The sequence below is a fragment of the Phoxinus phoxinus genome, assembly GCF_949152265.1.
Source record: "Phoxinus phoxinus genome assembly, chromosome: 19".
Lineage (NCBI taxonomy): Eukaryota > Metazoa > Chordata > Actinopteri > Cypriniformes > Leuciscidae > Phoxinus > Phoxinus phoxinus.
The window spans coordinates 13,525,509-13,539,366 of record NC_136894.1 but is presented as its reverse complement, the minus strand read 5'-3'; the positions used below and the strand labels follow the sequence as shown (position 1 = coordinate 13,539,366).

General features: G+C 39.4%; 1 protein-coding gene across 3 annotated transcripts in view; it reads left to right on the top strand.

The window, feature by feature from the left end:
* LOC306987326 (uncharacterized protein) overlaps positions 1-9,318 on the top strand; it is a 214,267-nt gene extending 204,949 nt beyond the window's left edge. The window contains exons 2-15 of one of the 3 annotated variants that reach the window (XM_079591485.1): positions 5,476-5,487; positions 5,578-5,679; positions 5,835-5,891; positions 5,978-6,041; positions 6,130-6,231; positions 6,306-6,651; positions 6,768-7,050; positions 7,165-7,398; positions 7,489-7,580; positions 7,793-7,897; positions 7,986-8,185; positions 8,288-8,452; positions 8,592-8,836; positions 8,945-9,318. In XM_079591485.1, coding sequence (XP_079447611.1) covers positions 6,307-6,651; positions 6,768-7,050; positions 7,165-7,398; positions 7,489-7,580; positions 7,793-7,897; positions 7,986-8,185; positions 8,288-8,452; positions 8,592-8,836; positions 8,945-8,988 — 1,713 coding nt within the window. In that variant the 5' untranslated portion in view covers positions 5,476-5,487; positions 5,578-5,679; positions 5,835-5,891; ... (1 more) ...; positions 6,130-6,231; position 6,306 and the 3' untranslated portion in view covers positions 8,989-9,318. Of the gene's footprint in view, positions 1-2,985; positions 3,044-5,475; positions 5,488-5,577; positions 5,680-5,834; positions 5,892-5,977; positions 6,042-6,129; positions 6,232-6,305; positions 6,652-6,767; positions 7,051-7,164; positions 7,399-7,488; positions 7,585-7,792; positions 7,898-7,985; positions 8,186-8,287; positions 8,453-8,591; positions 8,837-8,944 lie in introns of those variants that run through there. The other 2 variants (XM_079591487.1, XM_079591486.1) reach the window with 2 other exon arrangements.
* The last annotated feature ends 4,540 nt before the right edge of the window (positions 9,319-13,858 follow it).

The window sequence follows — 13,858 nt, the reverse complement described above, 5'->3', positions numbered from 1 at the left end:
AGAGATTATTCAATAGCCCTTAGCCCACCATGAAGTCGATACACTTGGTCTAAACCAGATTGACAGTGCATGGAGAGTAAAGGAGTCAGCGTATAACTTGGGAAGGACCAACCCCCATCTGTTCTGCTGCGCTGTTGTCATGACTGGTAGGAAGGATGGCGGAGATGAAAGTAGAATTAACACTTTCTTTAATGAAGTAAACTCAGGATACACAGGAACAGGTGAGACAGCATGTAAAACACAAACAATACCAGACACTGAACTGATAACAGACAGGAACTTAAATACGCTGTGATGGGGATTACAAATGACAGGCAGCTGTGAGGAAGGTGATCAGTGTCCATGGAAACAGATTGGTGGCGGGAAACAGACAGGGAAACACAGGTGATGAAATGAAAACAACTGAAAGTCTAGGAACTGGACATAATGGTGACAGCTGTAAAGTAGATAACTTAATTTTAATAACAGATATTCTTGAATGGAAAGAAGTAGGAAGGTGCGTCCACTTTGCATGATCTGAGGTGACTCTAGCCAAGTTGTTGTTAATTTTTTTAAAACTATATCCAGCAGAGAAAAAGTATTTGTCCAATTAATTTTATACCCAGTTAGATTACTAAACTGATTAAATACATTTAAAACGCAGAGAACTGATTGAACTGGATTGTCTAGAAAAAGCAATGTCATCTGCAAATAAGGATATAATGTGAGGTGTTACCAACCATTATAGTAATTATACGTTCAGAGTAGTGTAACACATTTTTTGCGCCTAAGCTATGAAATGTTATGTATTCACGCGTTCACGAGAGCACCGCGATGCATGCGTGTGGTGATGACTCAGGAGCTGGCGTTCTGACATATGACCCGGAAATGCAGGGTTGGCACACATAAAGTATTCTCGTCACTTCATAAAATTAAGGTTGAACCACTGTAGTCACATGGACTATTTTAATGATGTCTTTATACCTTTCTGGGCCTTCAAAGTGCTAGTAAATAGCTGTCAATAGAGCCCCCCCTGAACCATCGAATTTCATCAAAAATATATTATTTTTGTGCTCCGAAGATGAATGAAGGTATTACGGGTTTGGAACGACATTCAAGCCTTGGAGCCAAATTCAAGCCTTAGCATGTCTTTAACCAGAACACCATCAAGTATTTTAAGGTTGAACATGCAAGCTTATTGAGTCAGCAGGAACCAATCTGCCTTCCTGTGCCATATTTTATGACAGAACTTTGTATCATTATAGTTATTGTTCTTGGTGGGAATGGACCTTAACAGGTCAGTTAATTTAAGATAGCATGGACAGAGAACACGTTTCACATTTCAGTATCATTATTGTATTAACTAAGATAATTTATTTTATTTACCAAAACTGGCAATGATCCATTGAGGTAAAAATATTATAAAGCTTTTTGAAGCTGAATGTGATGACGCACATACTGTGATGAAGGTCTATTCTTACTGCCTTGGACTTGCACAGTTATTGACTCTATTGCCTTTGCAGAGTTATCATTGTTGTTGGAGTATTTCCAATTTCGGTAAATAATTTTTGTCATATTTATATCTAAAATACTTTGGTTTGGTCTGTTGCTCAGCAGATAGGGTCAGGGACAAATGATACATAACATATCAATGAATACTAACATATAAACAGCGCAATTTAAAGGTCGTCATCAAAGCTGCAACTGTTTTTTTTTTTTAGCCTCTGTTCAGCAAGTAATTGTAAACTATGACTCGCCATTAGTGCTATAAGACCACAGTAGGAAATGGACACAAATGGAACCTGTGACATTTGATAGGTGTCAATTATTCATGTCAAAAACAACACCAGCTTTATCAAGTTGTGATATTAATTTGGAAATCTAATCTATCACAATCTATCACAACAACATTTGTTTCTTAAAGGGATAGTTTATGTGACAAGGAAAATCATAACATTAAAGAAACATGAACTAAAATTTGATTCAAAAAGTTTGAAATCGCACCCATACCCTTATTCACTATTACTCCACTAATATAGCCCACTTAAAGGACTGAATGAAAATGTGAGAGCAAATTCAGACACAGAGTGTGTTGGAAGGGCTGCTGCTTTTGCTTAGTTTGTGCTTGCTGTTTAATAATCATTTGAAACTTAGCGAATTGGCAGCTTAAGCAGTAGTGAAAAGATTGACCTTGAACTCTGTCATGGAAATGAGCATGTATAAATCTTAATTAAAATTGTATAATCAATTAAAAAGGAATTTATACCTGTATGATATTATGCTGTACCCTCATTAGACCAGCAGTTTGGAAAATGGCTAAATGGATGATTCAGCTGCAGTGCCATCTTCTGGCGAGATGCAGGAATTCATTCCCTCACAGTGCATTATGGGTAGTCTCTAGATGTTGAGTGTACATCAGTTGTAGCCTACACTAGTTATTGCTGTGCAGATGGAAAGATTGCACTCAATAACATCCAATATGGTTTCGGACAACACAACAAATGGCTGTCCATTTGACTAATCCCAATGAAACCAATATGGTTTAGGCCCAGAGTGCCATAAACATTATTTAGGACTTTTTGGATGCAGCAGTGGTGGCTGAATCCATCCAAAACCATTCATAACCATGTTTGGAAACCTTAAAACTGATGTAAACTTGATGTATTAATTTCATACTTATTCAGAGAAATACGTATTCTCAGTGACAGCTATATGTAGTGCAACATCTTACACAAATTCAGCTGTTATAGACAAATTAATATATGTATGATCTTAATTGAAAATACATTACATCTTTTTTATTTATTGAGCATAGCGGTGTAGTTATTGTATAGTTGTATAAGTTGTATAAGTCTTCTATTTGCCTTCTGTTGGTTGTTGTTATCTAATAAAATGCTGTCAGTGTCAGTCAAAATTTTTGTGTCAGTATGGTTATAATGTGTCAATTATTTTGTTTACTATATTGTTGAGCCTTTTACCTTTACTCAGAAAGGACAGTGAAGAGTGACTGGAGAGAGGTGGGATCGGGAAACGACTGCGAGTCACATTCAAACTTGGGTCCCCTGTGAGTATGGAGGACCAAACCTGCAGAAATTAAAAATGAATAAATAAATGAATAAATAAACAAATGAATAAAAATGCGAAATATATATATATATATATACTTTCTATATATACTTTTATTTCCTTATTTATGTATAATTCTATATTTTTCCACATTTATTTATATTTTCATTTATTTATTTATGCATTTATTTATTTCCAATTTTATTTATTTTCACATTTATTTATGTATATATGCATTTATGTCTACATTTATTTATTTATAAATGTATTGCTCTGTATGCTAATGAGGGAGGCGTGTTTTACATAGCAATCGAGCTCAGAGTGGCAGTGCTGAAGCTTTGAGGCCACAGTGACACCTTGTGGTATGACCAAACAATACGCAAGATGTTTGCATTTCTGTTAATGCAATGCAATGTACAATCCAATGCGTGGCCAGAGGGGCGGACTGGCCTTAGGGAGCACCGGGACATTTCCCGGTGGCCTGACGGTCGTTCTGGCCTGCCGGCTGCCAAAAAAAAAAAAAAAGGCCTGCCGGCTGCCGCTGTGCAGACGATCAGCCTGGCATGTGATAGGCTGGTGTGCAACTACGAATTAATTGACGGATCTCTCAATCGACGAATCATAATGGCGGAGTGAAAATGACAATCCCACCCAACGTCACGAAGCACTGCGTAATATCTGACTAAATAGTTCAAAAAATGGAGCGTAAACGCAGAGAGGGAGCGTTTAAAAAGGAAAAAAGCCCTGGCCACAGACGCAGCAAGCTGCTGCAAAATCTCAGCCATGTTCGCCAGTAAGGGAACAGGTCGGTCAAGATTACATTTACATTATATTTGTAATAATTTGGCAGACGAACGCTTTCATCCAAATAGTGTTAATTTCGTCAGACGAGACGAGACTAAAAATGTTCGTCAACGACCTTTTTTTCCATGACTACGAGACGATGACGAGACTGCACCAATGTCCAAAAACGCTGACTAAGACTAAATTAACATTAACATGCATTATTGTTGACGAAAAAAGACGAGAATGTTTTGCATAAAATAAAAACTAAGATAAAATCTCTCTTCATTTTCGTCTCCAATCGTCTCTACTTGCCATCATCAGGAGATAGAATATTCATCTGTTATGAACAGATTAATGTTAAAAACTAGTTGCATTAAAAAAATCTATTACATTTTTTTCAGGTAATTATGAAATTTAACCAATATTTGAGATGTGTGAAACACTATTTGACTGAAATGGTTATCAGAAATAATGTCAGAAATAATTTGTTATTTAAAAAAAGACTAAAATGTTTTAACTAAAACTTAGAAATATTGAGTTTCTTTTGACTAAAATTAGACGACTAATTAAAATTTGACTAAAATAACGAGACTTTTAGTCGACTAAAACTTGACTAAGATACCTTGAGTTCTCTTACGTAGAGTTCTCTCGTACTGCGTCGAAAGACGCTTCGGGAAAGATTTATTTTCCGAGATTGAAGCCTAAAAATTAATCCTTAAAGGTGCAATGTGTAATATTTCTGACGATCTATTGACAGAAATGCAATATAAGATCCAATACTATGTTTTCAGTGGTGTATAAAGACCTTACTTAATGAACTGTTATGTTTGTATTACCTTAGAATGAGTCATTTATATCTACATAAGCGCGGGCACCCCCCTCTATGAAGCGCGACATATTGTGACGTCATTTTTCTACCGTAGCCGAAAGCGAACAAACAGAGCTACAGAGCGCGTTTCGTCACTAACTTCATTGAGAAGCACTAGAAAAAGATGCAGCGGAATTTTGCGAATATGAACGACCACAGATATTGTTTAGAACAAGAGCCGAAGGAGGGTAAATCTGCTTCAAAGAAGAGGAAGTATGAAGCCAGAAAAATAAGGGACAAAAGACGGCAAAAATCGCGGGTCAACATCGGTGTGGCTTTTGAACGATGGAAGGGTCTTATGAGGGAAAAAGGCTTTCAAAGCGACGCCGAAGTTGCCTGTTTTCTTCTGGACAGGTTAGGTATTCCAACTTTAACTATGCAAATGAAAACTGTTGTTTCATAATGTTAGCATTACTAAGCTAGCCATAGACACCGTGAGAAGTGACTGTTCCCTTGTCAGTGCAAAATATGTAGTTATATTGTTTCATGTTACTTAGTTCTTCTCCCTTGCTGTGTTATGGCTTTGCTATGTGGGGATAAATGTGCTGGTTAGGTTCGTGAGATAATCAGCTGATTAGTATTATTATATTACATATTAAGACCCTTTATCCTCACCTGACTATGGCTTTGTAAACGTTATCCATGATGTGGTTTATAATGGACTGTGGTACTGAAAGTTACAAAGTTACACACTGTTGGCTTACGTTTTCCATGTTGTCTGTCGGTGATCATACTTACACTAGATGTGACAGTTTTTGGGATGTTCAGTTTATTAGCCCTACCAAGATGTAACACATTATGGATTACACTAGAGTAATGTATTACAGTCTTATGCGACTGTGTCATGTAGCATATTGATGCTTCTGTTGTTTCTCCAGGAACGAGACGGGTCCTGCAACATCGACTCCCTTGAAGAGAAAACCTTCGCAAGTCCCAGCTCCAGCATTGTCTAGCATTGGTGCTTCTAGTGGAACAGACAGGTAAGTCATGCTAATATATTATTTATTTTCTAATATCTTTGTTTATAAAAATAAACTTTAGGATTAGTGTGTAATTTTATTTTATATTTGGTCTATATCTACTGCTGAATGATAATATGTGGGATATACACCTAAACTCTGGTTATTCTTTACAGAGATGAGCATATTGATGTCATTCCAGAAGCCACTGAAATCCAGGGCCTTGAACAAAGGTAACATGTACACATCATAAGTTTTAGCCGTGTATCCCTTATTTCCAAATTTTGCACAATAAATATTTGTAATATGTTTTTTGCAGCTTACATGACATGAGCATTGTTGAGGACGACTTGGAGGAAAAATCTTTCAACGACCCAATGAATGTAAGTAGTACTTCCTAATTATATGTATTATTTTTCTACAAATTTACTTGATATCTTGTTTTTACATTAAATGTGTCATTATATACAGAATTGATTGGGCAGATGAAGCTTCCCATTACTCCCTTGAAATAGATGATGGACAGAATGGTTTCAGCTCGGATGAAGAGTACCTTCCACCTATTTCTATACGGTATGTTATTTGTCATTCTTAATTTGCAATTGTTTTGTGATGCCTGTTTACTACAGATTTATTTGCGTCAACAGAATGGGTGGAGCACTGAATAAAGCACACTCTATCGATGGACTTCCTGTTATTGGAATCGACGAGACTGTGCATGATCTGCCAGCACATGAAGACCCTCCTGATGAGCCTTTTCCCTGTGATCATGACCCTGTTTTTCCAGAACCACAGAATGTCCTTTGTGAAGATGACATCATAGGTGTCAGAGCCTCCATAGTGTACGAGAACTGCTTAAGACAACTGGCTACATTTCTGATCCTGCCTGTGGATAAATGCACTGGCCTTCTGAGGACTGGTGCGCCGTGTGACTCTGTTGCACCCTTTGAGATCAACATCACAACCAAGGGCACAGCAGCTACTATCAAATGGGTAAGTCCAGACAATCACAGAATATCACAACTTAAAATTAGTATAAAATGAAAGGTTATACCAAAAGCCAGTGCTGTACATGACAAAAGCAAATGTTTTTTCTGTGTGACTTTTAGATCTGTCCTAATGGACACAGCTTGTGGAGGTGGAATTCACAGCCTGCAATGAAGTTTGGTATGCAAGCTGGAGATTTTCTCTTGTCCACCAACATTTTGTTGTCTGGCAACAACTACGCAAAGGTTGCCCTCCTGTTCAAATTCATGAACATGGGGATGGTGAACAGGAACACCTTCTTCTCCATTCAGGACACTTACTGCGTCAATACAATAAAGGACTTCTGGGAAGAGAGAAGGACAGAGGCTCTTTGTCGGCTTCAAGGGAAAGATGTTGTTATCCTAGGTGTGTAGTTGATACTGTATTATGTATCAAAGCTATTGAATACACTAAACAATGACAGTATGGAAGCAAGTAATTACTGTTTTTCTGTTGAATTATATATTTTTTTAAATTCAGCGGATGGCAGAAATGACTCTCCTGGTCACTGTGCACAATACTGCAGCTACACCGCCATGGAGAATGAGAGTAAGGAGATCATTCATGTTGCCACTGTAGACAAGCGGCAAACATCATGGAATTCTGTCGTCATGGAGAAGGAGGGTTTCATCCAGACTGTGGACAAGCTTACATCAGACATAAAGCTAGTGGAGATCTGCACAGATGCTCATGCCCAGATTGGTGCCCTTATGAGTAAGTATTCAAGTGATATATTGTATGAATGCATGTGTATAACAGCAATATAAATATTATAGTACCATGACATTATTTACCACTTCATAGACCCAGACAAAGGCAAATACAAGGCTTTTGGAATTCATCACAGTCTGGACATGTGGCATGGTGCAAAGAACATTGCCAAAAAAATAGCAGCAGTAAGTGTAATAACTGGCTCATGTTGTGAAACATTTATTACCCATAAAGTTTCTATTCTGTACATCAGGGTTATTGAACTATGTGTAGTTGAAGGATGACAGTATGGACGTATTGCACTATAAAGAGACAACAGATGTTGTCAGACTCTTCACACAGACTATATTTAAATGCCTGTATTTTACAGTAATATTTCTGTTTTTGTCTTTTCAAGACAGCAAAGATAAAAGGACAGTCCATCCTCTTCAACTGGCTTAAGGACATAGTCAACCATTTTTGGTGGTGTTGCAAGACTGCCGACACACGTGAGGAGTTTCTTGTAAGCACACAATTTCATTATATCTTTGAGTATTTTCATTAATTGCTATATTAAGGACATATTTTTAGTGCATTTTTATGTTTTTCAGGCATTATGGGTAGGCATCCTTCACCATGTCTGCAACATTCACACCTGGACTATGGGAAGCTGCAAACACGGGCACCTTGAATCGGAGCAAATGCGGGGAAAGATGTGGATCCAGAGAGACTCCCAGTGCCACAAAGCTTTAGTGGATATAGTTCTCAATAAGAGGTGGCTGAAAGATGTTCACAAATATCTGCGATTCAGGTAGTGTGGCTATACTTTTTCACACTGATATATATATTAATAATATTTGTGCTTACTTCTCATGTACACAGAAGTATTTTATTTGTTTGTTTGTTCTATTAGATCGACTGCAGACCTAGAGTCTTTCAACAACCATATCCTGATGTATGCAAGCAAGCGCTATGCTTTCAGCCCACCAGTTTACGAGACAAGAGTTCTGCTTGCTGCTTTGGACTACAATTTTCACCTGAACCGACCAACAATGAAAACGTTGGATGGCAAAGAGATGTACGTTTTACAATTATATAATATTCACATTCATAGTACAATTTTCAGCAAATGTTTTATATGCAATTGATTGTCTTAACACTCAAGGTTGTTTCTTGTTGTACTTAAAAACCGATGGTTTTAAATTGTCTAATTCCAGTTTTAAAAGATTGTATAAGAAGAACGCTAGAAGATACAGTGTATATGCCTTGAAATCTGAAAAAACCTACGGATACATTTCCGAGGTACAAGAAAGGATTGTGAATAACAGACTCACAAGCAGAGTGGGGATGCCTAGAAGGAGGAGCCTTCGACCAGATGACCCCAGACAGCTTGGTTTGGTGCCCCCCGTACCTGCACCAGCCACAACAGACTTGTTGCAGAGACAAGTCAGAAGAGGTCTAGGTAAGTTACACAATTTGTTGAATATGTTGTACCATATTACATGTCTTTGAATGATATTTACATTACAATATAGTCTGTAACTATGTTTGATGGCACTGTCTTCAACAGGACCGTTATTCCAACCAGCATCCGATGTGGAAAGATCCACATAGGAGATCAGCTTGCATGTGGCCTGGTACTTGTCAGGCAGGATCACGAAGGAAAGAACTTCAGTTCACTGACAAAGTCAAAGCTTGCAACTAGTTTCATCTTATTCTGCTAAGTACACTGTGACCGGCGCATATTATTTTCTGTAGGTAGCCTAAATTAAAGTTTACAATTTTGAACAGTAATGATAAGTAAGGCTACAGCTGTCACCTATTATGTAAGTATAAATAACTAAAATTGTTATTGAAAATGTTTTGTCAAAGTTTGAAATTGTCATATTTTTCTAAACACATGTTCAAATGTATATAATGTAAATAAAAACACCATATCCTTCTATTTCATAACTTTTATTTTTTTTAAAAACCATAGAACTGTAGTTGAACAACTATAACAAAATATATATCTATAAAACAAACATCAATTTTAAATAAAGAGGGGCAAAATATTAATAAATATATAGTTTTCTAATAATAAATAAAATGTTAACTATGTACATTTGTTTGAAGCCTTGATGATCCTGAGGCAGATTTGTGAGTACTTGTGTGAAACTGTATGAACATGCCAGAGAGCCTAGAAGAAAATTCACAGTCCAGGAATAAATCCAGTGTAGTGTCCTTGAGGATCAGGGAACTTGTCCCTGATCCTCCAAACACAACAACTGGGGATGACAAGTCAGTTTCTATGGCCTAATGCTCCATGTTGCCAATATATGAAGTGTCTATAGGCACCATAGCGGTACTCTCTGTTGTCATCCCCAGGCTCCCTGATGTTGCCTAATGCCGTAATGTCCTCCCGGTACTGCCTGTGAATGCGAATAAAGCCTTCTTCAAGGCAGTACTGGGAGAAGTGGGGCAGTAGGCTCACACAGTTAACTTGATCCTGGCCACAGCATTTCCTCTCCTGGTCCGTAGGCATTTCCCTACAGTTACCACAAGTACACCAAGGTACTCCTGGCACTCCGGCAGAAGGTGGTGCACCATGTCTGCGCTGATGCATCATCAAGGCATCAAAGACCAGAACTGGCTGCCTCTCCAGCAGAAGGGTGGAGAGCTCTCTGTGTTCTTCGAGGGTCATCTCCTGAAGAAGTCTCTGAAGAAAGAGGACAAAGGGAAAAATACTCAATATGCAATATTCTCTGCTTCAATACTCTGGTTACTCTTGGTCTCGATACATTGTTTTTTAAAGATTGTATCCACTCAAAATGAACTATACCAGTACTCATTATTACTATTATTAAATTTAATTATATCAACTTACCTACTTTATATAGTTATTTATTTTCCTTAGTATCTTGACATGCAATCTTAGTAAATGTGACCAAGAATTTCCCCTCAAGTATCAATAAAGAATTTCTGATTCTGATAAAATATGGCTTTTTAAGTTGCATTACATTATGTTGGCAATATGGTACTGCATATTAGGGTTTGCAGGCTGGACAATGTTTGCTCAACTTGTATAATATGGCTTCATATAATCATTGTTGCCCAGTAAATGACAGGTTACACTTTGAAAACATTTTGTTACTAAATAACGTTACTGTACCAGGGGTACATGTGCACAGAGTTGCTATGTAATACACGTTATCACTGTGTGCTGGGGTTTTTGACATAAAGTGCAAACAGGTTGGAATATAATAATGTTAAAATAACTTTATAAAAACAAACCTCTGTAACAGCTCTCCGGTCCCTTTGGAGGGCTTCCACTCTTTCATTTTCCTGTAATGAGCCATCACTCCGGGTAGGTCCTCTGCCTCTCCTTTCCCTGACTGCACCTCCAACACCTCTGCCTCTCTGCCCTCTTCCTCTCCCTCTCCCTCTTCCTCTTCCTCTTCCTCTCCCTCTCTCTCTACCAGTTACCTCCGGTACATACTCAGGTTCTCCCTGACTCTGCAAACGTGGAGAAAAATATGCTGTCTGACCGACGCCTCGTACATCGTAACGTTAGCTATTTCCCCTTACCTAACTGCTTTGATGCTTTTATCTTATACTAACTAGCATGGAAACAAGCTATGGTAAAGTCAGTGAATAAAAGACTAACAAAATGATGAACAAGTAAAAATAACTATTGCAATAACGTGGTTTTACTGAAATAAAAAAAATATATATATATATAATATCATTTTATATAAAATATAATATAAAGAAACCTCAGTGCTTGACTTTCTACTCTCTGCTGACTCAGACTCAGACGACGTCATCTTTTATCCTACGTCGGCCACCGTAGCTTCTCCATAGAGTTTGAAAAGGGGGAGATATGCCGTAAGTGATTGTCCATTTGCAATTCGCAAGGTTCACCACTAGATGCTGCTAAAAATTACACACTGCACCTTTAATTTTGTAAAATTTGTAAAACGCTTTTCTGTAGCATACAACCTTAGGCAGAGCAATTCGCGCGCCTATTGGCTGCTCCGCCATGAAAAGCACAGCCTATGTGAGGCCAGTGACGCTTGACCAATGAGGGTGCTTCGCGCCCTCTGCGTCACCTCCTGCCGAAACGGGCGTGGTCTTGGCCTATAAATACAAGCATAGCTGTCTTCCACTCTGATTTTCTTATTCTTCACGAAGCTACACGCATCGTAGGACTGGATTCGAGCCGCCACAGCCGTCTGATACAAGCACCTCAGCAGGACGAGCCCTTTACCTGAAGCCGCTGGTCTTCGCCGCGTTCCCTGCTGCGCTTCTCCGGCGTGGAATATCCTTTTCAACTTTTTGTGTGTTTTGTGTGTGTGTTCGCCGCTGCGTCACACATTTTTTCATCACAAAAGAGTACGAGTGTCTTTATCAAGATGCCTTGTGATTCCTGCGGCTCCTGCCGAGCCGCGCTCATCGACGGGGACCACCACGTGTTGTGTGTTTCCTGCTTGGGCGAGGAACATGCAGCTATCGCTCTCGGTGATGGCGGCTGCCATCACTGTGATATGATGCCCATCGCGACTCTGCGGACTCGCCTCGCATCATTCACCGAAGCTGCTCCACCACCCCCTTTAGCGCCGCGCCGTAAAAAGCGCGCGCTCAGCGGGTCCCGGAACCTCCCTCCACGAGGAGCTCGCCGCCGCCGCTAGCTCCTCTCACCGCTTCGTTGGAATCGCTCACCGACGGACAACGGCCGCAGCCCGCCGCCTTGTCCGTCATGGACGACGACCAGCAAGCCTTATCTGAGGGGCATGACGACTGCTGTTCGCTTCTCGCTTCGGGAAGCGAAGGATGGGCGAGCTCCGTGGACCTCCCCTCCCCCACTGTTCCGGAACGCCGAGGAGGGAAGATCAGCATCGAGGCAGAGCTGATGCGTCTGCTCTCACAGGCCGTGTCGAGCCTCGGCCTCGATTGGTCGACGCCCGAAGAGCCTGCTTTCAACCGGCTGGATGGCTGCTTCCTCTCTGGAGACCGCGCTTCGCCTCCCTCCAGACACGCCCCGTTTCTTCCTGAGCTTCACGAAGAGGTGGCAAAATCCTGGAAGGCGCCTTTTTCAGCCAGGGTACGTACCTCTGCCTCGCCAGCATTCTCAGTTGTGGACGCAAGCTCTAAATTCGATTCGATTTCGATTCGCAAGCTCTAAATTCGATTAGATTTCGATTCGCAAGCTCTAAATTCGATTCGATTTCGATTCGCAAGCTCTAAATTTGATTCGATTGCGATTCGCAAGCTCTAAATTCGATTCGATTTCGATTCTCAAGCTCTAAATTCGATTCGATTTCGATTCGCAAGCTCTAAATTTGATTCGATTTCGATTCGCAAGCTCTAAATTCGATTCGATTGCGATTCGCAAGCTCTAAATTTGATTCGATTGCGATTCGCAAGCTCTAAATTCGATTCGATTTCGATTCGCAAGCTCTAAATTCGATTCGAGTGCGATTCGCAAGCTCTAAATTTGATTCGATTGCGATTCGCAAGCTCTAAATTCGATTCGATTTCGATTCGCAAGCTCTAAATTTGATTCGATTGCGATTCGCAAGCTCTAAATTCGATTCGATTTCGATTCGCAAGCTCTAAATTCGATTCGATTCGCAAGCTCTAAATTCGATTCGATTCGCAAGCTCTAAATTCGATTCGATTGCGATTCGCAAGCTCTAAATTCGATTCGAGTGCGATTCGCAAGCTCTAAATTCGATTCGAGTGCGATTCGCAAGCTCTAAATTCGATTGGATTGTGATTCGCAAGCTCTAAATTCGATTGGATTGCGATTTGCAAGCTCTAAATTCGATTGGATTTCGATTCGCAAGCTCTAAATTCGATTCGCAAGCTCTAAATTCGATTGGATTGCGATTCGCAAGCTCTAAATTCGATTCGCAAGCTCTAAATTTGATTGGATTGCGATTCGCAAGCTCTAAATTCGATTGGATTTCGATTCGCAAGCTCTAAATTTGATTCGATTGCGATTCGCAAGCTCTAAATTCGATTCGATTTCGATTCGCAAGCTCTAAATTCGATTCGATTGCGATTCGCAAGCTCTAAATTCGATTGCGATTCGCAAGCTCTAAATTCGATTTCCGATTCGACTCGATGAATATAGATTTAATACAAATCCTATATTTATTTATTTTTAAAACGGTGAACATAAGTTTACAATTGGTTAATTAATAAAAAGAAATTAAGAGCCACAAAACTGTATATTAAACTCATTTTATTTCAGGTACACTTGCATGGGTATATTAAAACCCAACTTCAAATGCAAACAGTGAATATACAGGATTTTGATGCAAGATGAAACATTTATGCTGAAAATTGGACAAGTCAGAACAGTCGCATGCCTTGATCAATCAGGATCAGGTTATTTTGTGTCTAAGAGAAAACTAGCATTGTCTGTAACATGGAGGCTGCAAGCCTATGAACCGTAGGAAAACTAATACTGGCTTTTGGGGTGATAGATAAATAAATA